General features: G+C 39.4%; 1 protein-coding gene and 1 pseudogene across 2 annotated transcripts in view; one reads left to right on the top strand and one right to left on the bottom strand.

The window, feature by feature from the left end:
• LOC116297833 (CD109 antigen) overlaps positions 1-25,432 on the bottom strand; it is a 45,082-nt gene that overhangs the window by 12,955 nt on the left and 6,695 nt on the right. Inside the window, exons 2-28 of one of the 2 annotated variants that reach the window (XM_089033874.1) lie at positions 24,456-24,634; positions 21,558-21,724; positions 20,932-20,957; positions 20,681-20,834; positions 20,286-20,338; positions 20,193-20,210; positions 19,264-19,315; positions 18,226-18,299; positions 17,595-17,634; positions 16,936-17,020; positions 16,487-16,583; positions 15,683-15,949; positions 14,469-14,654; positions 13,116-13,229; positions 12,464-12,526; positions 10,619-10,813; positions 9,941-10,090; positions 8,990-9,133; positions 8,628-8,691; positions 7,312-7,459; positions 6,551-6,668; positions 5,541-5,654; positions 4,442-4,663; positions 2,510-2,564; positions 1,994-2,077; positions 986-1,162; positions 422-503 (exon numbers count right to left, since the gene is read on the bottom strand). In XM_089033874.1, the coding sequence (XP_088890000.1) occupies positions 422-503; positions 986-1,162; positions 1,994-2,077; positions 2,510-2,564; positions 4,442-4,663; positions 5,541-5,654; positions 6,551-6,668; positions 7,312-7,459; positions 8,628-8,691; positions 8,990-9,133; positions 9,941-10,090; positions 10,619-10,813; positions 12,464-12,526; positions 13,116-13,229; positions 14,469-14,654; positions 15,683-15,949; positions 16,487-16,583; positions 16,936-17,020; positions 17,595-17,634; positions 18,226-18,299; positions 19,264-19,315; positions 20,193-20,210; positions 20,286-20,338; positions 20,681-20,834; positions 20,932-20,957; positions 21,558-21,724; positions 24,456-24,538 (3,032 nt within the window). In that variant the 5' untranslated portion in view covers positions 24,539-24,634. Of the gene's footprint in view, positions 1-421; positions 504-985; positions 1,163-1,993; positions 2,078-2,509; positions 2,565-4,441; positions 4,664-5,540; positions 5,655-6,550; positions 6,669-7,311; positions 7,460-8,627; positions 8,692-8,989; positions 9,134-9,940; positions 10,091-10,618; positions 10,814-12,463; positions 12,527-13,115; positions 13,230-14,468; positions 14,655-15,682; positions 15,950-16,486; positions 16,584-16,935; positions 17,021-17,594; positions 17,635-18,225; positions 18,300-19,263; positions 19,316-20,192; positions 20,211-20,285; positions 20,339-20,680; positions 20,835-20,931; positions 20,958-21,557; positions 21,725-24,455; positions 24,730-25,432 lie in introns of both variants that reach the window. The other variant, XM_089033873.1, reaches the window with a different exon arrangement.
• Positions 2,747-4,131, top strand: LOC148909414 (uncharacterized; annotated as a pseudogene).

Raw genomic sequence — 25,432 nt, 5'->3', positions numbered from 1 at the left:
GTACTTACTCAAGGTACTGAGATATAAAATATCAGGGAAAATTCAGGAACAGCTCAGTTGTTCTTAGTGTCGTCACACAACGCTTCTCACATTGCGTGGGGAAAAAAAGAGTTGCGTGACGTTCCTAAGGACTTCAACGAATGGCTGAATTTAAATACTCAAGTATGCGTTTCCTGAAAGCTTCAGAAACACACAATACAGTTGTAAAAGGAAAACTTCAATTTTTTTCAATTGTTGCTTTAAGATGTTCTCACTTTTTAATGCCGCTTTTTGAATTTTGCCGTGCAAATCACTTGGGATGTAAGGCACCGAGATGATTGAGATGATGGAAGAGTATTAACTGTGCTGTATGTAAATCCCTTGGTTTACGCCCCTCCCTCCTCCTCCTCCCACTCCTCCACGGGATTAGATGACCACCTACCACATGCTTCCCTCCGAGTCTCTCTCACCAAATGCACTGTAAGAACCATCTCTGTGTCTGTAGGTCTGTTCTCGTTGATATCCTACGACAAGAGCAATCATTACAGAAGGGTACTGAATTAGAACATCGAAAAGCACTTCGTAATCTGAAATAATAACTAGTGGGAGAACTAGTTTGGGTGACGTCGAGGTATACACGCGAACTAAACTATGCGACCGACAGAACCACAGGTGGTCAACTCCTTTCCAAATAGGAATTGATTTGCATTTTACAACAAAAATGCCACCAATTTTGACTGATTAGCTGGTGCATATTAAATTCACTTCTCAACTAAAAAAAGCTGTTGGCTTGTCTGCCGTGTGAAAAACATCCACAAAAGAGTAATCAATTAAAAAGATCACGTGATTTTTCTAAAGAGTCAAGTGTTGAGGGGTAAGGAGGAACGAAATAGTTATTTTTGACTGTAAATGTCGATATTTCCCTCAATTCCTCCCCCCGTCCCCATATCAAGGAAAGAATGACCACTTATTTGTTCAAGACTATGCCTCTGCAACTTATCCCTACCTTGCACCATGTATCTCTCAGATTTTTCTCTAATAGCAGGAGTGACCTGGTTTACCGCAGTTAAGTACTTCAAAATAAAGATGTTGGGAGCAAAGTTCACCATGTTTTGCTCGCCGCAGCCATAGGGCATGCGCAGTAGGTTGTCTAGATTGTTGAAGGAAGAGCCCAAAATGTCACCTGGGAAGAATGAAAGTGAAGGTAAAATAACGAGGAGTACCCTGCTAGCATAGCTCGCTTTTCGTCTTCTCTTTTCGCCGAGTCTTTTCTAGCTCACTTTTCTGGCTTTTGTTTTTGTTGTTCAGAATCGTTACAAAAAGAACATCTGCCCAGAGTCAGCAGTTTTCTGTTTGAGTATGCGTCACATAGTAACATGAAAATAAGGGCGTGGGTTTATAGTGACCAGTTACAGTCAATGTCATTAACGTTGTCCACCGAAAAGAGACATTTACACATTTACACATTTAGACATTTAGACATTTACACAGACTAAAAGATATATCACGTGTTTCATTATGTATTCTTTGCCTCGTGTTCGTCAGCCTGAACTTTAAATGCAAAATTCAACTCGTGAATCGAAAATCCAGAATGCCCTGAGGATTTAAGATGGAGAATGGTATTTCAGCATTTGGCTTATGCCAGAACCTTCGAGGAAACACGTGATATTTCTTTCAGTCTAAATGTCTAAATGTGTAAATGTGTAAATGTCTTTTTTTGGTGGACAACGTTAATGACATTGACTGTATAATTTGATTAATTTATGCGCACGCATGATCCTGGGCTGGGCCTTAATCATCTAAGTCTTGATGAGAAAAGATGTTAGATAAGGCTGTGTATGATTTCTACTCATCATTTCTTATCAATTTTTTTTGTTTTAAGATTTAAGACTTAGATAAATCTTGCTGAATTCAAGCAGGCCACGGACCCACGCAACGTTGCTCTCATCTTTGCGCTCGAAAAGCGCTCATCCTAAAAATACAGTTATATTATTTTACTCAATTAATTTCTTACCAATGACTGAGATCTTGGCAAAGGCAGAACCGTCGACTGCACTTTTAGGTAAAGCAAGCTCCAGTGTTTTGGTGAAGGATGATGCTGTATAAGAAAGCATTTCAATTATCAAAAGGATCAGGAGCCTATATATTCCTTTAATTTAATTTTACTCAGCTTTCAGGAAACAAAATTCGTATATTAATGAAACTTTTTTTCTGAGATTAAATAAATTATTCACTCACTCACTCCCTAATTCCCAATCTGGTGAGTTAAAATAAAAGGTAAAAGAGGTAAAGGTAATTTATTTTACTTCGATAACGCGGGGAGTGGTTGCCCAATTCTCCCGAGCCAGGGGCTCATGTTTAATGCGCTTGAAGGTGCGCCCTCTACCCCCTCTTACTAACAGTGTTCCTTTTTACACAGAACAGAGAGAAGTCGAACTATTGACCTCTGAGCTACGCCTGCTCCTTTAATAAAAAACAAAAGAATACCTCTCTGTCTTGATAAAGGTTCAATATAAACTAGCGTCCTTACTTGTATTCATGTTCATCAGTACGCTGTAGGAGTATTCCTGGGGGACTCCTTCAGGCTACGTGTAAAAAAATATTTGTCAGCATCCAAGGAATCTGATAAGGGGATGGGGCAGGAAAATTCTCACCACTGACTGAGATCTGAGAGCATGATACCAAGGAAATTCTTTAAATATGGTTTCCAATAATAATAATAATAATAATAATGATAATGATAATAATAATAATTACAGAAGCAGCAAAGGAGTATTTGAGTAGGCTATCTGTGATCTGGACAAGCCCACTATCTGATTATAATCGCGTCCTTGCTACCAACCAGTTTGCACTTCCGGTGCTCACATATCCTATGTGGACCCAGCACTGGCCACTTGCTGAGCTACGTATTATCGATAGAGAAACAAGGAAGATCATCAGCGGGAATGGAGGACGACATCCACTTAGCTCAACAGCTGTATTATATCTACCTAGAGAGAAAGGAGGACGAGGACTGCGATCCATTGAACAAGAGTATAAGCTGATCAAGATCAAGGCTGCTGTCAAACTTTACGAGAGTCCGGACCCTATGATGAGAGCTGTTCAACAGTTTGAAGAAAGAGCTGCAGACAAGGGATTCTCCTCTCTCATTAGTGATGCAAAGAAATTTGCCCAGGAACTGAGAACAACTCTGAACCTAAATACCCCTGAACCGTCATGTAGCCCATTAGAAGAACCGGAGATAAAGATCAAGGGAATGCACATCAAGAAACACCTTAAGAAAGCTGTAAATGAAAAACTCGTGGGGAAGGTTGAAGATCAACATTGGCAAGGAAGTCTACTGAAAGCAAGATGGCAGGATGATCAATTAAGTCATGAAGGTTGCTTTGCATGGCTTAACAAGTGGGTAAGCGCTCCTACCCATTGTGTTGCAGGCATTATGGAATTGTACGAACAGCTAACCCCAACGAGAGTCTACTCCGCCTACAAGACGGGAACAACAGACAAGAATAATGTCACATGCAGAATGTGCGGCGAGGGTTCCGAATGTCTGGCACATGTACTGGCTGGATGTCCGTCTCTTGCACAGTCCAAGTACCTGGATAGACACAACGCTGCTTTGAAAGTGTTTTTCTTTGAGATGCTAAGAGATCTCAAACTGGCTGATAGTACACCCCCATGGTTTTCTGATGTCAAACCCAAACCACTCTACAAATCAACTGACGCTGAAGCATACTGGGATGTACCTGTATATGCTGACCACATGTATGTACGATCTAACCGTGTGGACGCGCGTTTCATCGACCACAATAACAAGAAAGTACTCATGGTGTAAATGAGCTGTCCGTGGGTTAACAACCGAGAAAAGAAAGACAAAGAGAAGACGAAGAAGTATGGAGCACTTAGACTTGAGCTCACAAAACAACACCCAGGATACACGATCTTGCAAGTGAACCTCATTTTGGACGCTCTTGGAGGATGGTCTAAAGAGATGGAGCCTGAGATGAAGAATATCTTTGGAGCAAGATACAAAGATGTATTACTTAGAATGCAGAAAGCGGTATTAAGCTGCACAGTGAACATTGCAAGAACATTTAAATTAATCACATCTTAAGGACATTTCAAACATTCCAAGTATTTAAACTGCATCTTAAGAACAATAATAATTGGTTTTAAGTGATTGTATATATTATTAATCCTGTCATGCTGGTAGGTTACGAAATTACGCCCTATCTAGCTTACCTAATTAGCATTCAAACGTGTTTACTGCAAATAATAATAATGGAAGGTTCTTGTACAGCGCACTTATACATCGTCTCAATGCGCTTTACATTTATGACCAGTGGAAGACTTTGTGGTCTCCATATTAAGGCGCAGCCTTTAATCGTAAGTGATTAATTAGTAGATTAGTATCATGCCTCCAAATTAGAATAGGTTGTTGTACCGGTTCCCCAGTTCTTACCTCCACCAATAAGTTCCTTCTGACCGCATCAGCAGCATCATAAGACTGTGCTTGTACCACTATGGGGATGTTACCCAGTGTCTTGGGAATGACAGGAAAGGCAATAGCTTTGCCTTGTCCAGCAGGTACTGTCACCACCTCTTTCATGTCCCCTTCCTGACCGCGGGCTCCTAGTTCGTTGATGGCTGACCAGTGTTCGGAAGCTTTGAATGTGATGGTGACCTGCAATGCAAACAACATGTTACAAATGACGTGTTAAAGTGTGCCCAAGTGACGATGTAACGAAATTATTTTCTTCTTACAAAATTTAGGATTTTGGTGACATTGTCAGAAAATGCTTGTTAAGTATGATATAGTGTAAAATTAGGGGCCGATATAAAGAAAAACAACTAAGATATAGGATAATGTAATGCAGAAATATCCCCTAACATTTTTAAGTAAATTGCATGGGGGTTTATTCCAGTTCTAAGGCTAGTAACGGCCTCAAAGTTGGCAGAAACCTAGGCGATTTTCTCGTCCAATATCGACATTTCAAAACTAGATTGTAAAATTCGGAAACAGAGTCACTCGAGTTGCATCTCCATTGTGGGTTCTAAAGGGTAGGGTAGTCCGTTCAACCCCAAGCTAACCCCTATTATGAGGGCAGGGTAGATAGGACCTAACCCACCCCCTCCAAGAAGTTTGTCAAGAAGGACTCAACTCCAGGGGGAGGGTTATGGAAAATTTAGCTCAAAAGTATGACTGCTTCGCCATGAACATTGAACATCAAGGAGTAAGTTATCAACACATAACATTATAAAATAACTGTTATGAATGTCGCATTCTGATTGGTTTTGACCGCGTGCTTTATGAGAGCACATTGCACGCGCGTGCACTTTCCGTTGCGTCATTCCTACCTATTATTGTAATTTGTATTTTATAAAAAATCAAAAACTTGCTTGCTGTGCTGTGTGCAGTCATGAAGCACTTGGGGATTGGCAGAACACTCGAGAAGTATCCAGAAGCACTCCGCCAAACGTCGTGCTTCTCCTAACACTTCTCTCGTGTTCTGCCAACACCCGCGTGCTTTATGACAGCACAATATTAATATCAATATTACCTCTTGAGGGTCCTCTAGGTAGTTGAAGACAAGTGCTGTTATGGCCACTTCCTCTCCACGTACAACAGAATAAGGTAGGGAAAGAGACACGAAGAATGGCTGGAAAACTTGTAACTACAAGAGAAACCAAATCAATTGTTTGAGTCTTTTTGTACTAAATGCTTTGTTTTTGAACAGAGAAAACAACTGTCTTTGGAAAGCATTGTGAAAATTGAATTACAGGGACCACGGAGGGATGGGGCTACAGGAGCTTTGCCTGCCCCCTTCCCCCCCCCCAAAAATGTCCTTGAGGGCAAAATGTATTCCTAGGTAATATTTATAATTTGCAACCAGAGTTGAAACTGAGAATTTTTCTCTAATTTTTTATTTGCCCCTCCCCTTATCTAAACTGCGCTACGCGATCCCCAATAATAGAGTAAATGTTGATAGATTGTGAAAACATCACGGTACCAACGTGCTGTGACCGTGACGGTGCTGAGGTCAAGCATTTTGATTGGATAGGCAAAGATCTCGAGCGCTGTGATTGGTTCACATGATTTTTTCTATTCCAAATAGTATTACCGTGCTGTGCCATTTCAAGGTCACAAGAAATCTGCTCTAAGCCCATGATAAGCGAGTGAAAGTGTTAGCGCACTTCGTTCGTTTCCGCGGCCAGGAAGAGCAGAATGCTATTACTAAGAGACTGCTCATAAAAAAGGGGGTGGGGGTAGAGGGCAAAACTAGATTTGAAGGAGCTTATTTTTTGCTGGCCCATTATAAAACTAAGTCGAAAACATTATGCCCCCCCCCCCCCCCCCAATTTTCCACGCAGAAAATGAAATATGATCCACTTCTAATGTAACGTTTTATAGACAGCCCACCCTTTTTAAGAAGCTCGAAATTGTGTGACCCACTCCCTGTTCACCCCCTCCCCCCTCCCCCTCCCCCCTCCCCCTCCCCCCCTCCCCCCAGTTACTTGGTGGCCAGTCCCCTAATTTAAAATTAAATTAACGAATATGTGTTTAATTTACATTGGGTTTTAGTGCTCCAATACCAAATCCTGTGGTGGGAGAAACAGCGAAAGCACTGGCTACCCATGACGTGATGGTGTCAGGAACGGAAGTGGAGATCTCAGCCTGGCCTGATGAACTGTTATAAGGAGAAAGATATCCAAATGTTAGCTGATGATGTTGATGATCATGATGGTGATATACTAATGGTCATGATGACAATGATGATGATGGTAATGCTGATGGTGATGAGATGACGACCATTGTGGTAATAGCAATGATGATGATGATGGTGTACTTGTTCTATGACCCTATCCTAAATACCTTGCATTCCATCCACCCCCATACTTTGCACTCACATCAACCCACCCCCATACCTTGCATTGACATCCACCAGCCCCCATACCTCGCATTGACATCCTCCCATCCCCATACCTTGCATTGACATCCACCCATCCCTATACCTTGCATTGACATCCACCTATCCCCATACCTTGCATTGACATCCAACCACCCCATACCTCGCACTGACATCCACCCATCCCCATACCTTGCACTGACATCCACCCATCCTCATACCTTGCATTGACATCCACCCATCCCCATACCTTGCATTGACATCCACCCATCCCTATACCTTGCATTGACATCCACCCATCCCCATACCTTGCACTGACATCCACCCATCCCTATACCTTGCATTGACATCCACCCATCTCCATACCTTGCTCTGACATCCACCCATCCCTATACCTTGCATTGACATCCACCCATCCCTATACCTTGCATTGACATCCATCCACAGCCATGTCTCAGGAAAGAGAGAACGAACTTTAGTCACTGCTGCCAGTTTAGGATTAACTGCTGCTACTACCCCACCTCCTCCTGAAGCACTCGAGGTTTTCATACGAACAGTTTCAGTTTCACTTTCTTTGAAATAAATAAATAAAAACAATATATTCAAGCGTACTACGGTGCACTTTTTTCTTATGACGCCCTCATTCACTTTCAGGGTTACCGCTTTCCTGGTAAAATAAATCCCCTGACTCTTCATTGATCAAACGCGATTTTTCATAGGTAACCTAAACCACAAAAAGGCTTATTGAGGTCGTCAAATTCGATGCTATCAGCAAGAACAATATTAGGGTTCCCACTCAACATTGTCAGGGAAAGTAGGGGAAATGTAGAAATTTTGCAAGGTCGGAGAATTTCGTATTTGGCCAGAAAAAGTGAAACAGTGCCAAAAGTCAAGGAATTTTTGAACCAGCAAATGCAAACAAAACGTTTTTAGAAATTTGGGTTTCCGGTGGATTTTTTTCAAAAGAGGCTCTGGAGCACTTTGAATGAGTACGATAGATTCCATGTGCAGTAAAAAAAATCCGTTTGTATTTAAGCAAACTGCCCCACTAAATCAAAAATATGAAATTAGTGGGGGGGGGGGGGGGGGGGGGGGGGAGAAAAATCACGATGGCACATAGTCATGGCTACGTAACCAATCATCACGTGACCTGTTGCTCTAACAGCTAACTAACAGTAATTAACCGTATATGACACGACATAATTTAACGTTCAAAAGGTTTCCCATTCAATCAAAACACATTGTTACAGTTAAGTTAAAACACGGTACGGCTACGAATTTGCCATAACGTGTTTCCAGTTACGAAAATCGCTCCAGTACGACTTGTTCTTGTACTCATTACAGGTGGAAGAATGCAATATATAATTTGGGCTTTATTTTCATGTTTTTAGTAATTGGATTCAGGGGAAAATACCACAACTTAAGGGTCCATAGAAGTCAGAGGCACAAACGCTATGCGCAAATAGCTGCTATTACGGTTGCATGCAGATGAGATGCAAATGACTTACTATGCATTTCCATAAAATGGGTGATATTATTTCCTATCCCCAAGAAATCCCATGATTCATCACGAAAATACTCTAAGACTAGGCCTTTTAGCAAACGCTCTTATGGCTGTCACGTTGTCACGCAATGTTCCTCTCAACGTTGCGTGACGACCGTAAGAACGACTGCTTAGGAGGCTACTCAGACACAAAGTCTAAAATGGAAAAAGGAAGGAAAACAATAAGACATAATTACCATCGACGTAGTATTGCTGCATTTTGTACACAAGGCAGTCAGAGAAGATGAGGAGACCTGAATTCTGTGTGAAAAACAGCAAGTAAGTGAAGAGATTAGGCTCTCCTGTTATTATCTACGACATGCAACAATGAAGTGGCTTCCCTGTTAATAGTTACAACATGGTAACACTGAAGTGGCTTCTCTGTTATTCGCCGATACGACATGTTGAGAAATAGTGAGATATGCAGCAACACTGAAGTGGTTTCCCGAACATCATATTGTTTCAAGGGTTACAATATAACATGCAGAGGAGCGAGTGGTGGTACATTTAAGAACTAAAGTTGAAAAAAGATGTATAATATTGAATATAGTCTACTTACCTCGAATACAGACATGGCGTCGCCTCCAGGAGCAGGGAAAGGCATGATCATTCGTCTACTGCGTCTTGCTCCAGAGAACCATCCCCATTCCCACCATGGATACCAGCCACTACCACCACCATACGACTCCAGATCTTGCAGCACCTACCAGAAAATGGACCAGGTAATGGACCAGTTAGAGAACAATTGATTATTACTTGTAGCCTGAATATCCCAAGAGGTACAGACGGCCATTTAGCTGAGACGGCCAGATGTCAAACCGTTAAAGTAAAAACTATTTCACTATGACGTCACTGCTTGTTTATGTGGGGGATAGAATCACCAAATCCAATAGAAAATTCAACAAAATTTGCTCCTAGCGAAACAGTGTTTCGTCATGCGCGAAAAGCATGATAGAATTCAGTAATAGATTCCTTTTTGCACGCACGCACGAGTAGCTTGCCTCGGATTAAGTTGCATTAGTATATAAGTAAGTGACGCTAATTCAAATTCAGTTCGTCGAGTTTCAGAGCAAGCTACCGGGTAAGTCAGATCGCTTCAACTTTGAATATATTTTTCTAGATATGAGTAACGCCTTTATTTTTGCTTCGCTTTTTTCAGATTTCGAACAACTCGCATATCCAACTCGCAACTAGCAACTAGCTTCTAGCTTCATGTACGTAAGAAGAGAATAAAGTTCTGAAACCGTAGCTTGTCATATTTCGTTTATTGACCTAAAATGGCCTGGTTTTCAGATAAAATATGTGTTAATATGTACTAAAAAATATTCTGAGCGTTTGCTGGCTATTCTACTTCTCTTCGTGGATTGATACTGGCCTTAGAACAATTTTCGGTGAATTTGCGTCGATTTGACCCCCTCCGACGACCATGATCCTTTGCGTTTAAACAATAGATTGTTTTGATGTGACGTCATAGTGAAATAGGGCAATTTTCAAACTCCTTTTTCCTTACCTGAGCGTGGTCGATATCATTGTCTTTTTTCATTAGAAGGACACTCTTGTCTACAGCGAGAAAAGACACTTGAGAACCAGCCGTTGCCGTGGCAACAAGGTTGACTTGATCACCAGGGCGCGAAGAATTGCGGCTGAACTTCAGAGTGACCTTAAAGACAAAAAGATATTACTCGGGTAAATAATAAATATCTTTCTACCAAATAGCTTGAAGTAAAAAAAAAAAAAAAAAAAAAAAAAAAAGGGAAAGGGAAAGGGGTTACCAAAGTTGAGTTTCACAAACGCGTTCGTTGCCACATTCTTATTATAAAGAAAAGTGTTGTTTGTAATAAATAAGATTTTTACGCGCTTCGTTCAAAGCACAGTTCCCGATCAATTAGAGCACGGCTAACTCACCGGCAAATCGAACCCTAAGATAACTCTGGGCTGATGTAAGTCAGGGCATGGCTAACTCACAGATCGAATCCTGAAACAACCTCTGAGCTGATCTAAGTCAGGGCACGGCTAACTCACAGATTGAACCCTGAAACAACCTCTGGGCTGATCTAAGTCAGGGCATGGCTAACTCACAGATTGAACCCTGAAACAACCTCTGGGTTGATCTAAGTCAGGGCATGGCTAACTCACAGATGGAATGCTGAAACAACCTCTGGGCTGATCTAATGATATGTAGTTATACCTTGTTATCGAATGGGTCTTCAACAGTAACAGTCAGACCATCCACGATTACTTCTCCATCCTGTCGTATACAGTAGACCAGGAGACGACATGACGGCGCCATGACAGATGAAGACGTCAAACTAAAAGAAAACCGTTTAGCCGCGCTGTTGACGTTGCCGCTGCCAATTTGCTTGATCTTGCCTCGAGCCATGACCTGTAGGATTTCAAAACAATAAACGTTTGATATGAATTCACTTTCCGTTGCCAAAATATGGGGGGACAAAAAAAGACGGCACTATTATTTTTTATTTATTTATTATTAATATTATTATGATATTTATATAGCGCTCTTTTCCATATGAATATGTTCAAAGGCGCTTTACAATGATTTATGAATGAGAGATGGTTAGTATGAGGTGTAGGCACTAAGGGTGGTCACTGCCAGGGTTTCTTTGCGTCCTCAGTGGTTCTTTTACGTCCCTCCGATTTTGGTTAGTAATGATGAGCGTGGAGAGATGGGACCGCCATTTAAAGTGGTCATCCGAGCCACTTGAAAGTCTAACCATTTGCAGATGTAATTACAAAGGCAGTACTTTCTCCAGAATTTTAAGACCCTGAGTGTTGGTCCGGCCGGGACTTGAACCACGACCTCCCGCACGAAAGTCCGATGCTCAACCAACTGAGCCAACCGGAAAAAGTACACAATATATAGGGCACATAGTACAGAGAGCAGGTAAGCAGAAGTCAGGATACAAGGTACTGGATGCACAAAACAGAGAAGAAGGAATAGGGGCCAAATGACAATACATGGAGAACAGTGTGTACAGGGAAAAGGGTATACACTACATAAGAGAGGGGACAATACATGGAGAAGAGGATAAGGTGTACATGGACAATACATGGAGAGCAGTGTGTACAGGGAAAAGGGTACACACTACAGAAGAGAGGGGACAATACATGGAGAAGAGGATACAGTGTACATGGACAATACATGGGGAACATCGTGTACAGGGAAAAGGGTACACATTACAGAAGAGAAGGGTCAATACATGGAGAAGAGGATACAGTGTACATGGACAATACACGGAGAACAGTGTGTACAGGGAAAAGGGTACACACTACAGAAGAGAGGGGACAATACATGGAGAAGAGGATACAGTGTACATGGACAATACATGGGGAACACCGTGTACAGGGAAAAGGTTACACATTACAGAAGAGAAGGGTCAATACATGGAGAAGAGGATACAGTGTACATGGACAATATATGGAGAAGAGGATACAGTGTACATGCACAATACATGGAGAACAGTGTGTACAGGGAAAAGGGTACACACTACAGAAGAGAGGGGACAATACATGGAGAAGAGGATACAGTGTACATGGACAATACATGGGGAACACCGTGTACAGGGAAAACGGTACACATTACAGAAGAGAAGGGTCAATACATGGAGAAGAGGATACAGTGTACATGCACAATATATGGAGAAGAGGATACAGTGTACATGGACAATACATGGAGAACAGTGTGTACAGGGAAAAGGTTACACACTACAGAAGAGAGGGGTCAATACATGGAGAAGAGGATACAGAGTACATGCACAATACATGGAGAACAGTGTGTACAGGGAAAAGGGTATACACTACAGAAGAGAGGGGACAATACATGGAGAAGAGGATACAGAGTACATGGACAATACATGGAGAACAGTGTGTACAGGGAAAAGGGTATACACTACAGAAGAGAGGGGTCAATACATAGAGAAGAGGATACAGTGTACAGGGATAATGCATGGAGGACATATGGGTACATACATCCTATAATTATCTAATAATTATATCCTTTATGAAAGATACTCACAATGTATATATATGACGTAACAGGAAAGGTACTTATGACGTCACAGTTGATCGTATCACCTGACTGAAACAAAGGAGAGCAATAAATGATGTATTCAATGCAAAAAGAGGCTAAATGACAGAGATCACAAATAAATCAGAACCCGTTTTAAATTGGTGCAGTTTCAGCTAAGCAAGAAATTTTCCTCGTCAAAATCTCGGAAAGCTGCCGTAAACGGAAGTGTAGGTTCAGGAATTTGATTTTCCAACGGGAAAAAATATCGAGCGAGAATAGACCTTTTACTCAAGGTTGTGCACTCATCCATATTTAAGTAACTTGACGGGCCAAGATACCAGAACAGGAGATTTATAATGAGAATTATCATACATTTCTATGAGATTTTTCGATAATAATTCATAAAATCGATTATTCTCCTCTTTAAATATAAGACTGGCTTCTCAATTTTACTGAATTTGCGTTTTTCAGTTTTGGTGGCCCGTCAAGATCGGATGCGCACGCAACCTTGCGAAAGCGGTCTCTATTGGAGCAAGTCTAAAACTGTACTGGCTTTACACTGTATCTCCACACTCCTCCCCTACACGGGGAATTCTTTCCTAAAGAAGATAGGGGTGAGTAAGAGTTTTACTCGAGTGTTCAAACCCTCACGGCTTACCTTTACTGAAGGATTACTTGTAGACAGCTGAAGAAACGAGTTACTGGGCGAATTAAATTTTCGCGCCGTAAACATTTTGGTTTCTGTGTGTTCTGCATCAACGAGATACTCAGCCTGTGGGCATAGGTAAGTAATGTGTTTAAAAAATAAATTGATAGAGTTAAAATAAATAAATCTCGTTATTTAAGCGTCTAGTCATTCTAGCGCTTTTGCATTGACTGGGGACTCTTTTCGCTCACACGCACTACCACTACATTAAATGTTCTGTGCACACAACGCTCAACTCACATGTTGATTTTTACGGAGGGAGACCACCGGAAAACCCGGAGACAACCCTTGTAGCATAGGAGAGAACAACACATCAAACAAACTGAATTCACATTTGGCGACCGCAGGGCTCGAACCAGCGACCCGACCATTGGACTCACAGCGGTGAAAGAAGAACGCAGCGTACGCCACCCATGCTACCCAGAGTTTCAAGTGTGACGTGGACAGTGCGAAAATGACTGCTGGGTTCAAAATATAGAATTTGGTACGCTGTGATTTAGGTCAGTGGGAATGGGAAATGGAAATGGGAACAGCCAGCAAGAGTTTCTTTTAGGTAATGAGGGATCTGAAGAGATAAAATGGAAACTGAGATTTGCTTCTATTTTTGCGCTAAAAAAATGGGATTTGATAAGCTAGGATTTAGGTCAGTCGGGATGGGAAATTGAATTATTGGCATGAAAAACAATCACTTGGGATGGGACTTTGACAAACGTTAGGTTAGAAAATGGAGTGGAGTCCCCTTCAAGTGATCCTGGTAAGGGACAAGGTACAGGACCTGATTCACAGGCGAAGGGTTTATGTTATTTATCATGCATCTCTGGAAGTAAAATCCTGGAGTTGTCAAATTTCTTCAAAACTGAAATTCAAATCGCATTTATGCTAAACAACGTATTTTTGTATACAGCTATTTCAAAAAAGGTTGAATACTGAATACTGAAATTTCGTTCTTAGTGATCAAAACAATGATAATGACGCACGGGAGTAGGGTAAGGCAAAATTTAAACTGCATCCGGTTACTAAAAATAGCTAACCGGGAATTTACATGGCGCGTACCACAATAAGAAGTTTCCCTCTCTTATTTATGCTCTCTTGTCAGTATTCAACCTTTTTGAAATAGCTGTAGAAGTTGTCTGCACTACGGATAATCCAGTATTGAGCAATTCAACCGTTCTCTTAGGGGAGGGGTGGAGGTATTTACTGGTACCTACCACCCAAATCAATCAAAATGGGTCTTTATTTTGAACCACTGTTTTAACCTTGTCCCAAACAGATTCCACTTGTATTCGCCCAGTTATTTTACATTACCGTTAAGCGAACGACTTGAGCCCAACTGGGAACGCTTGTTCTGACGAGTATGACACCTTTGGATGATGGAGTGTAAGCATCGGTGGATTTGTTTCCATTCCAACTGTACTGCGTCTTGATTGTAATCTTGAGTGTTTTCAGTCGGTCTGGGTGGATTGGCTGACCATCTGGTTGGGTCACTCGTAGCTGCGAATGATACAAGAAAATGTATACAAATTACCACTGTTTTCGTAGCTACGCGCTGATCGAGACAACACGCAATGCATACCATCGGTCAGAGTGCAACGAATAATTTATTTCATTGATGGCAGTGTACTGCCTGATTTCTTTGTCTTGACTGTTGCCTTGATCAGCGCGTGGCTATATAAACAGTAGTAGCTAGAGGGGTAGCTCATTAGTAGTGGGCCATTTTTCGTTTACACGCTACGTCATTTCATATCAGCCATGTTGGTGGTATTTAACAACAAATTTCTCATCAGCACCTTTGTTTATGCCACCAACGTAGCCGCCATTTCTTTGTCTTTTCATTCTCTTGGGAATGCTTGCAACCCATCAATAGAATGGTTTCATAGCAGCCACAATGAAGGGTAAAACAGTAGAAACGTTCTTCTTTGGGAAATAAGCATACAAAAATACTGGCTACACGAAAACACTCCAAAGCCCGAGGAGCGTAAGACAAATTGTGCTAATTAACTCACAGGTAGCCCAAATATTATTTCTTACTGGTGGGGAAAAAAATCCCTAAGACGGGCTAAATTAAAAAAATAACCACACAGAGTGAAAGAAGTGCTATTTCTCAATGATCGGGTAGAATTTCGAGGCTTTATTTCACGTTTCAATGATTTTATTGAAATTTTTTGATGAATCCCCATACATTTTCTTATAACATGACACCACAGAAACCAAGCTTGGGCTACCTGTGATTAACTGAACGAAAGAAAGTGTTCAAGGGATTCTGGTAGAGGTAGTAAGTGACGCTTTAACGCAAATGGCCTATTGCAAATCATTAACTTCCATATTCATTTCTTCAAATTTGGTAGCTTGACAGCTTATCTAATTCTTTTAACGTTTTCGAGATAAACCCGATCAAAACCATCTTCACAACGAGCATGATGTAACTTGACCTTGAAAAGGTCACACCATCACGTCATATACGCAGAACCGATGCGCACAAACAATGCCCACGAACTCCGGTTTGAATAAACTACACTTACCACCGTATCAAACTCTAGTCCCGCCTTGAAATTACTTGGATTGAATGTAGGGAACTCAAGCTTGACATCCGAGTAGTAGAATCGAAGACTTTGATCCCCACTGGCTTCCTTCTTAGTCAAGTCTTCAGTAACAGTTGCATTGACGATGAGCGTGTACCAGGATTCATACAAGGACTTTTCGGTTATCCAACGTGACTTGCCAAAAGTGGCAAAGAACAGTTTAATGATCTCCTTTATGTCAAAATGAAACGATGCTGTTCCATCAACCTAGGATTTATCGAAATTTGTCAAAATCAAGAGAATAAACAAGAGGTCATTTAATTGTGTATTGTGTAAGTGGCTGTGACAACTCACGCCGCACGGCACGGTCACGGTATTGAAAATCCATCGAACCAATCAGAGCCCGCGATTTAACTGTTTATCCAATCAAATTGCTCGGATATTGCACCATCATTAAAGGACAGCACGTCTGTAGACCTTTACTGAGAGAGCGAACATAAGGCATTGTGGTCTATCTTGAGTTAAATATCTTTTGTTCATCACGGCTTTATGGTGTTGTTCGTGCCCAAGCTGGACCACAATGCATCCTTCTTATCAAAACTCAAAAAAGGCCTCTGCTGCCGTATGTTTAAGTCAAATGAATTGTGTTCTATTACAAACCTTCATATGTTATTGATAATTTGAAACATGAAATGTGGCTGATCAATGTCAGGGCACAGATTTGCAATTTACCGAATATTGAATTTACCATATGGTATCCTGATTATCATATCAGAACCTGAATATCGTATGATTTGTACACACCTCAATTGCCTTCTTTAACGGTTTCCCTTTGGAACCATACGTGTTGAAATATGCTTCTATGACAGCTGTGCCTTTGACACCTTTACCATATGTGTACCTGAAAAAACAACCAAACGTAACAATGAGTTCACATGCTTATCACGTGCCATGACTATAGACTTTTTCTGAGATAGCGATCATGGTGCATTAGTGATCTAGTTTGGGAACCAACTTCTCTTGTTCACCATGCATTGTTGTTTTTACCCAAGCTAGACCACAATGCATCTTGATAGCAAACATAGTCCATAGCACATTTTTTTTTCATCATGTTCAACTATATGGTGTGGTTCTTACCCAAGCTAGACCGCAATGCATCTTGATAGTTACCCCCCCTAATTCCCATTACATTCAGTTGTTTATCATCACTAGTGATGGCAGAACAGTTCAGACATATTCCTCTTTATACGTACTTTGACGTCACTGATCCTTGGATTTTTGTATCTTTCTTCTGAATGTACGGAGGGAGCACCACTGATGTTTCAAACTTCGGAAGAACTAAAAAGGAATTGTATTTTATCAAGAAATTGAATGCTTTTGAAAATTAAAATAGTTTAGCAATCAACTGGCAATCTGTGTCCCTTCCTCCCCCTCCCCCAACTGCTGTGTTCCACTTTCACTTTTCCTGTGTGCAGGATTTTCATCAGCTGAATAGCAAGTTTGAATTTTTCCCATGTAGTAGGACCGTCAATTGCTGTAGAACAATTGGTGCCCGCTGGGGGGAGTCCGGAAAAAAGTACAGGGGATGCTTGTCGGACATTTTCAAAAAGACCCCTAAAAGATACCGGAAGTCTTGATTTTTAACCCCTAAGAGATACCACAACAAATAATATTAAATTTTATATAAAAAGCGCCTAGGATAAGCCATATCGATGCACGCTTCTCTCCTTTTCCGACACCCTAAGAGATACCAGAAAATGCTGATTTTCAAAAATTTGCATTCAACACCCTAAAAGATAGCAGATCGCGAATTTTTATCCCTAAGAGATATGACGAGCATCCCCAGTACTTTTTCCCCGGAGTCTTCCCCCGGGAATTGGTGATACAGAAGTACAAAGGTAATAGAACATACCATATTCTTTGACCTCAAATGTTTTGTCAAAGGTTTCATCCTGGAGATAAGTGAAAAAAGCAAATCACTGGTTGTTACTTGGTCAAGCAATTAAGTAATGTAAAGGCTACCATATCGCATCAATTCCCCATTTTCATTACCCCACAATGCTTTAGTTTTTGGGGGGTTACCGTTCAAAACACTGTCATAAAACGAAATGTCCGTCAATCGAATAAATACTATAACTTCTCTTATCTTTAAAATATTAAACATCAGTTTGTTCTGAGTCAATTTCCTACATTCAGAACATCAAGAGGTTTGGCGTTACAAAAAACAGTCTCAGATGTATTCAGATAAAGAAGTGCTCATATCTTATACTGTATAAAATAATTGCTCGTAGTAAATGACATCATTCTTCCAATAATTTGTGCGATTTTTTGTTTACACTCTAAAATCACAATGCATAATGGGGAATATGACAGTGGCCAATAAATAACTCTATGATATTAGCAAGATGGGAGGGGGGCAGCAACCAACTCGCCAGCCTCTCTCTCACCATGGTCTGTAATCAGTGTTGTGATTGGTGGCTAGTGAGTGTTTGTTAAATATTTTCATAGACATATAGTTGGAAAGCAATATTTTGATGTCTTACTCTAGCTTTAACAGACACCTTCCATGTTCCCATAACAGGTTGAGATGAAATGGGAAAATCTTTTTTTATGACTCCTGAAATAAGAAGAACAAGATATAGAAGCGTTTTATTATTGCTCAAGAAAATAGTATTTATTTTTTTATAGTACACTCAACAAAATTACTCGACTCTGATTGGTCGAGAGGAGTACAATTATAGCGTTAATTGTACTCCGTAGGAGTACCGAATTAAGTCGCTATGGCAACACGGCCAAAACATGGCAAAACAATTATTTTCTATCATTTTGTACTTAAAAAACATATAAATAAAATTTTAAAGCCATAAGAACTAATCTTTTTTATGCATTCCAGTTACGCGATGGACTGAAAATCGGCCGCCAAATAGACAAAGATGAACGGCGTCGCTTCGCATTTTTTACTGAAATTTTGTTGAGTGAACTATAAATAAAAAATCGCACGATCTTCTCGTACAATTTGGAATTAATAGACACTCGTAATGTTTTGAAAGTTCTTTAATTGCACTCGCCTAAAGGCTCGTACAATTACAAGAACTTTCAAAACATTACTCGTGTCTATTAATTTCCAAATTGTACTCGAGATCGTGCGATTTCCTATACAAATAGCTGTCATAAATCTCACTTTCTAATTGGTTTGGAGCTAATGCTTTCCACACCGCGCACAAAGCATGAGTGGACAAAATGACTAGTCCTAAGCATTTTTCAAGTTTGAAAGAGCGAAGCCAGAAATGTGACGGAAAAGTGAAATTATTTTTATTCTTCCTTCCATATTTCTGCTTTTTGTAGGCACGTATATTATATTTTAGTCAAAAGAAAACAGAAAAATATGCAAAAGTTGCAAAACATCTAAAAGCACTGTGAATTGGCTGAAACAAAATTCACCACTAGATTGGTTATCATAGCACAAAGCATGTCTCCACACTCTGCTACATACGATGCCTCTCCCACTACTTCTCTGGTGTTATGCAATATTTCCAGGGCTTTATAACTGCACCCATCATCCATATATATATAACACCTACCATATGGTCCTTGAATGTTTTCCCAGTGAGCCATCTTATTGTCATTGGGATCCTTTAAAATAACACAAATATTTGACACTGATTACGAAAATTAACACCCTTAAAAAACATTGAATTTTATCAATACCCTGAAACATTATAAAGCTGATCAAAGTCAGGTAGGCTTAACTTTAGAGTGTTAGGTTTTACAGAGGGAGGAAAACCAGAGAATCTGACCTGAAACCCAAGAGATGAGAGGCAAGTTCACTACCGTTATGCCACTTTTCATCCCTAATATGCTTCTTATCTAAAGCAAATTTTCTCTTGTTCCAGTTTACTCAGAGGGCAAAATATCAGGACCCCTTCAGAAATGTTTTGAACTAATGAAAAAAAATGTGCCACACCATTTTTCCCCTGAGTAAACAGCAACAAGATAACATTAAGGTGCTGACACACGGTGCAACATTGCACGCAACAGGACTGATGCAGCGGGTGTCTACCCCAAACTTGTTGCACTCAACATTGCAAGCAAAATCATGCAACATCGCTTGTGTCAGCCTGCTATGTTAAGATATTTGGTCAGCAGTTATAAATTTGGTGCAAGCTGATTGCCTGAAAATTTCAAAATATTGCAGGTAATGTTGTAACCATGTTCACATGATGAAATTTGTTGTGTGCAATGTTGCAATAGTAGAGCGTGACTCAACTTCAGGTTTGTTGCATGCAACGTTGCGTACATCTCGTTTGGGGTAGACACACGGTGCAACGATTGTGTAACAGTCCTGCTGCGTGCAACGTTGCATGCAATGTTGCATCGTGTGTCAGCACCTTTAATTTGCATTAACAAAGTAGTGTATTAACCATTATTTTTTTCCCTAATGATCTATGCCCACACCCCAAAGTCCAAAACACTGTTGTTATTGCATGTTTTCACATTATTTTATGCTCACCAGGATATCAACTGTCATCTGAAAAAAAGAAAAAGATGTTATTACAAAAAATCTGACAAAATTAAGGAAAATTATGATTCACTTTTATCCAACCTTATCAAGATATGTTCTCAGGCTTGGCAGCAATGCAAATATTCTCATGTGAACTGGAGAAAAAAAGAAGAAGAATGATAAGTTCTCTATTTAAATAGTTAAGATATGCCTTAAAATCCTAGTTACAAAACTCTGGCCTTATACTTATGCATTTATAAAGGCTAGATATACCAGAGATGCACTTTTTTTCATTATATTTTTTTAATTCAAACTCCAAAAATCAGCCTCCAGAGGTGGGCTTATGCTAAGGGGTGTCTTATTACAACAACAATGAAAAACCAAATTTCATAATATTTGCATGATACTAAGAAATCCCTTTGAGCAATATACATCAAGCTAAAACGCATATAATATGACAGGTTTATTAGAAAACAATAATATTGTAGAGTGCTTACCAGTTTGTCCAGGTTTATAAATGCCTTTGTCCATTTGCACATAGATAGTCATTGCCTTCTTTTGGAACTGGATGCTTGATTCATTGTGGAATGTAAGACCGCCGGAACCATTGACAAAGAAACTGTATCGGCTGTATGTCAAACCAGAAGGAATCTGATGATAAAAAGGAAAACAAAAGGTTATTTACTCTTTAATTTGTAAGTAGCTAATTAATGAAAGAAATAGGAATAGGAATAGGATATGTTCTTACTTTGATGTTCAGATCTTGTGTTGTTCCTGAGAAGACAAAAGAAGATTACTGTACGTGTAAAGTATAGTGTTACTCATTTGTGAATGTTCTCTGAGGTGGAGAAAATGGAAGGGAATTGAATAGACAAGAAAGGGGAGGGGGGAAGGGCATTGGAATTATGGAAAGGAATCAAAATAACAAAAGGTAACAAGAGAAAAGGCAAGAAGAGGATATAGGAAGAACAGATAGGAAAAGAGAAGGAAAGAGAATGGAAGAAAAGGGATGGGAATTAGAGAAGTCATGAAATGAAAAAAGAGGAACAGATAAGAAAGAAAAGAAATGGAAAGAAAAGGAAAGGAAAGAATAGAGCAGAGCAGAAATGAATAGAACAGAGGATAAATAAAAAGAATTAGTCAAATCCAACAAATGGTCTATCATCAATGCTGCATTCTGATTGGATGAGCTAGTACTAGGCTACTGAGTTATATCTTACTGGAAGTGAAAAGTGCCACCAAAATTTAACTTTAATTCAAAACTTGTTTGCATCCATATATTTTACTCGCCCTCATGGCCCAATGAATCATGATCAATAGCCCATTCTCGCTCGAGGACTAATTGCTAAACAGGTTATTAGCAGATATACTTACCAACAGTAAATGTACCAGTATTATTGGTAATAACTTTGATATTGGGAAAATATCCCATTCTTATCCCTGCATGTACAATGACTGGGGCTGTAGCCTTCAAGATCGTAACCTTCAAGGTAAAAGTACTTCCTGGACGAAAGACATTTGGAGCCAAAATGAGGTAGGAACTGAAAATACACAGAGACAAAATACTAAATATCCATCAAATGTTTCAGGCCCGTCGCTAGGGGTGGTTCGATAAATAGTTCGAATGAACCCCCCTCCCCCCATACAAAATATACAATAAGATTCATTATTATATGACCGTGAATCTTAGAGCCTGGACACTAGCAAATCGAGCAATCTGATTGGATAGATCACATCGCGGACTGGTCTAGATTCTCCGGAATTAACCGGTCCGATCACATATTAATCTTATGGCGAAAACATTTTGTCCTTTTCAATGAAAAGTGGTCATATAATAAAACTGTTATCAACCGAGCTTGGTTGGTCTGTACGGAATAATCTTGACCTCGGTCGGAATGTACAGACCGAGTGCAGCGAATGTACATTCCGACCTCGGTCAAGATTATCCCGTACAGACCTCCCGCTCGGTTAATAAGATCTAAATAACAACTAGTTTTTACAACTAGTTTTCTTACTGAATAAAATAAAGATTCAATAACTCAAATAAATGTTTTTCAAGATATAACATAACTAGACATGACATAACTAAGAATGGCAGAAAAATGAACCTCTTCTTTTAATGTCCTAGCAACAGGCCTGCATTTTTAAAAATTTGATAAATAATAATACATCACAAATATCCCTTAATAATTTGAGGGTTGGTTGGTGGGGGCTGTGACAACTGTTTATTGCAATTTTGTATACTTGGGATGGTAATAAAGTCTATCATATCTTACCCTTTCTACATGTCATGGCATGAAAACGAAAATATTTGTTCAATATGAACCCATTTATTAATTACCCTTATTTAAGGTCATTAAATACTACTTACATACTTTGCTTTTATTAAAAAACTCGTAAATACAGCAACGGGGTCAAAATATTGTATAAAATAATAATAATATTATTAATTATAAAATATTATCTGTGAGATTATTATCTAAAATATGTATAAAAGATATAACCTAACTGGGTCAATATCACCAATGATATATAGCTACTTCAAAAACCCTAGCTAATTAACTATACTTGAATATATTGGATTTCAATGTTATTTATTATAAGCAATAAGTTTTTATTTGATAAATGATCATGGATGGAGTAATATCAGCAGATCAAATTCGTATCTCTGCGTGCCTATGTAATATCCTCTATGTATGCAGGCTTCTTCTGTTGCCTTTCCATGCATTGGTCTAGTAAACTTTTAAAATTATATAAGTAAAAGTGTATTCATTAACCCATCCAGTGGGTGTAAAATGGTGTGCAATCTAAGCGCAGTTGAGATTTATGTATTAAATAAATCATTATGATTAATATGCATGCTGCAGCTATAAATAGATGTCACTTCCAGTCCTGCATTAAATTATTTATTACCATCACAACGTTTTAAATGAAAAACCTATATAGGTGATGGCTGACGTTTTAAATGAAAAACCTATATAGGTGATGGCTGACCATGGATTGAAGCATGCATGCAGTGTTCATCCCTGTGTGGTCACTGGTCATACTCGAAACAGCTAAATGATGATAGTCAGCTGCAAGCTATTAATTCATACTGTCAAACTCATTAATAATTCATGAGGAAAACACAACAGAAATCATGACCGTGAAGAGTGTTGTAAATCTGATACAAAATTTTCTTGGCCAAGCATGTCTCTGTAATGTATATAAACACGCGAGCTGTAGAGCAAGAGAGAAGCAACCTTAAGGAACATGATAGAGTCATAGCCAAATGTTTCTCTTGCTTCTTCTCAAGTGCTCTCAGCTCCCAGAGTATTTATATATATTGACACAGTACAGAGACATAAGCAGCTGTTTTATACTGCTTTTATAAAATATTTTTGAAGGGTTTTGCACCAGCATATCTCGGTCCTCTGATATAAACATGATAGCCAGCCAATCAGCGTGCATGTTATTATTTCAAAATAAAAATTGGTAGTTAACTGTCAAATAACCTACACATTAACTAATACAACAAAATTCTCAACCAATAAGAGAGCACATAGCAATTAGGCAATTCAATTTATAAAATAAGTACATATGTGGCTTATTTAAACTAATATATTAAAGTAGGGGGTATTATTGGATCATCAATCTTAATGGAGGTCAATTTGTAGAAAGATGTCAAACCAACCTCGTTGAATAAGAGCATATTTATGTAGCCAATTAAAAACAGGGGGGGGAAATACTAGAATAAGATAATTTTTAATACCGTAACTGCTGGAGGGATAGGCACATTGCAAGCTAAGATCATGCAAACTAGTATATATATCTACAACTAAATAGGATTAAAGGACTTGCGTGTTCACAGATAATTCGATAATATATCTAAAGCCATCTCTAGCCTCCTAAATCACGCATCTGTATAGTACTATACTACTTCTAGCAAATAAAATATTTATGTCAACTCTTAACAATAACAAAGCTAGCTAGCCCGCATAATATGGTTGAGATAGAATCATTTCTAATGACTATTTGCAGAATGTAAGAAGAATTGTAAAAGAATATTAATCAAAGCATCGCAAGTGGAAAAGATAAATTCTCTAGATGCTTTAATTAATGCAAAATATGATAACTGATAAGTCAACTTTATTGTTCGAAGTCTGTAGCTGGAGAAGACTTCGCGGCCGCATGTTGGAAAGAACGTCGACATTGCAACTCGATGAAAAAATTTAACCCTTGATAAGATTGTGAAAAAGCGTATCTAGTTTCCATTCATAGGTTATTGCTTACCTGTTTTCTTTGCTTGAACTGCTAACCCACGTAAAGGAACCACACAGAAAAGCGAAGAAAAATAATTGTGTCACAGTGTTCATGGTTCGTTGTTAGCTTTAAGCTGGTAGTAAATCTTCGATACTTTGCCTTCTTTTAACCTTCCAAACACCTTTCCTGTTGAATATTCTCCTATCCAGCTTAGGTATAGAATATATGGAGAACTATCAGTTGATCATTACAGCTCGAGGATAAATTTAGAGCTTATGTACCGCCAAACCGCTAATATAAGGGACTGAAAAACAAATCAAGTGACGTCACAGGTGCCCGCATGATTAATCTATGGATGGCTGAGACTCAGCAGGGGCTGATGAAGGAGCGAGGGTAAGGTGGGAGAGCGTTTAAAAGGGTAGGAAATGTGCCCATCCATTTGAAGAAGGGAATAAAAAATAATTGGTTGAAGTCGTAGAGCCTTTTTATGGCTGTCATTGATATAAATTTAAGTGCCTGATTCTTGCATTGCGTAAAAGAAAGAAAGAAAGAAAGAAAGAAAGAAAGAAAGAAACGTGGGATACGTTTAGTAAAACTATTATATAGATAGGATAGTACGCGCGCGCTGATTGGTCGAAAACTGTGCTTCATTAGTGAACGGAGCACAGTGCTGGTGCCATCCGCGATCGCGAGGTTCTGCTATATCCTGCGATCTTCTTTCTTTTTCCGTAAATAAATTTAATACCGAAATAAAATTAGTAACTATATGATAAAACGAATAAAACTTTTTCCGTGCTCCGTTATAAGAAAGCACTTAGAAAGCGCCGTAAACACTCAAAAAGTGTGAGAAGCACTCGCCTACGGCTCGTTTTCTCCACGCTGCGCTCGTGGTTCCACTTGAGTTTGGATCATTTCTGACGTCATTTCATTTTCGATTACAGTACAGACCCATAAAAAACTGACTTCGATTTGTTAAATATACAACGTTACAGAAGGGTAAGACCATT

Source organism: Actinia tenebrosa, unplaced genomic scaffold, assembly GCF_029948245.1.
Source record: "Actinia tenebrosa isolate PJP-AT-01 unplaced genomic scaffold, QUT_ActTen_1.0 PGA_scaffold2__45_contigs__length_23673736, whole genome shotgun sequence".
Classification (NCBI taxonomy): domain Eukaryota; kingdom Metazoa; phylum Cnidaria; class Anthozoa; order Actiniaria; family Actiniidae; genus Actinia; species Actinia tenebrosa.
Note: the sequence above shows the minus strand (reverse complement) of the source record. Positions and strands in the feature narration are given on the sequence as shown.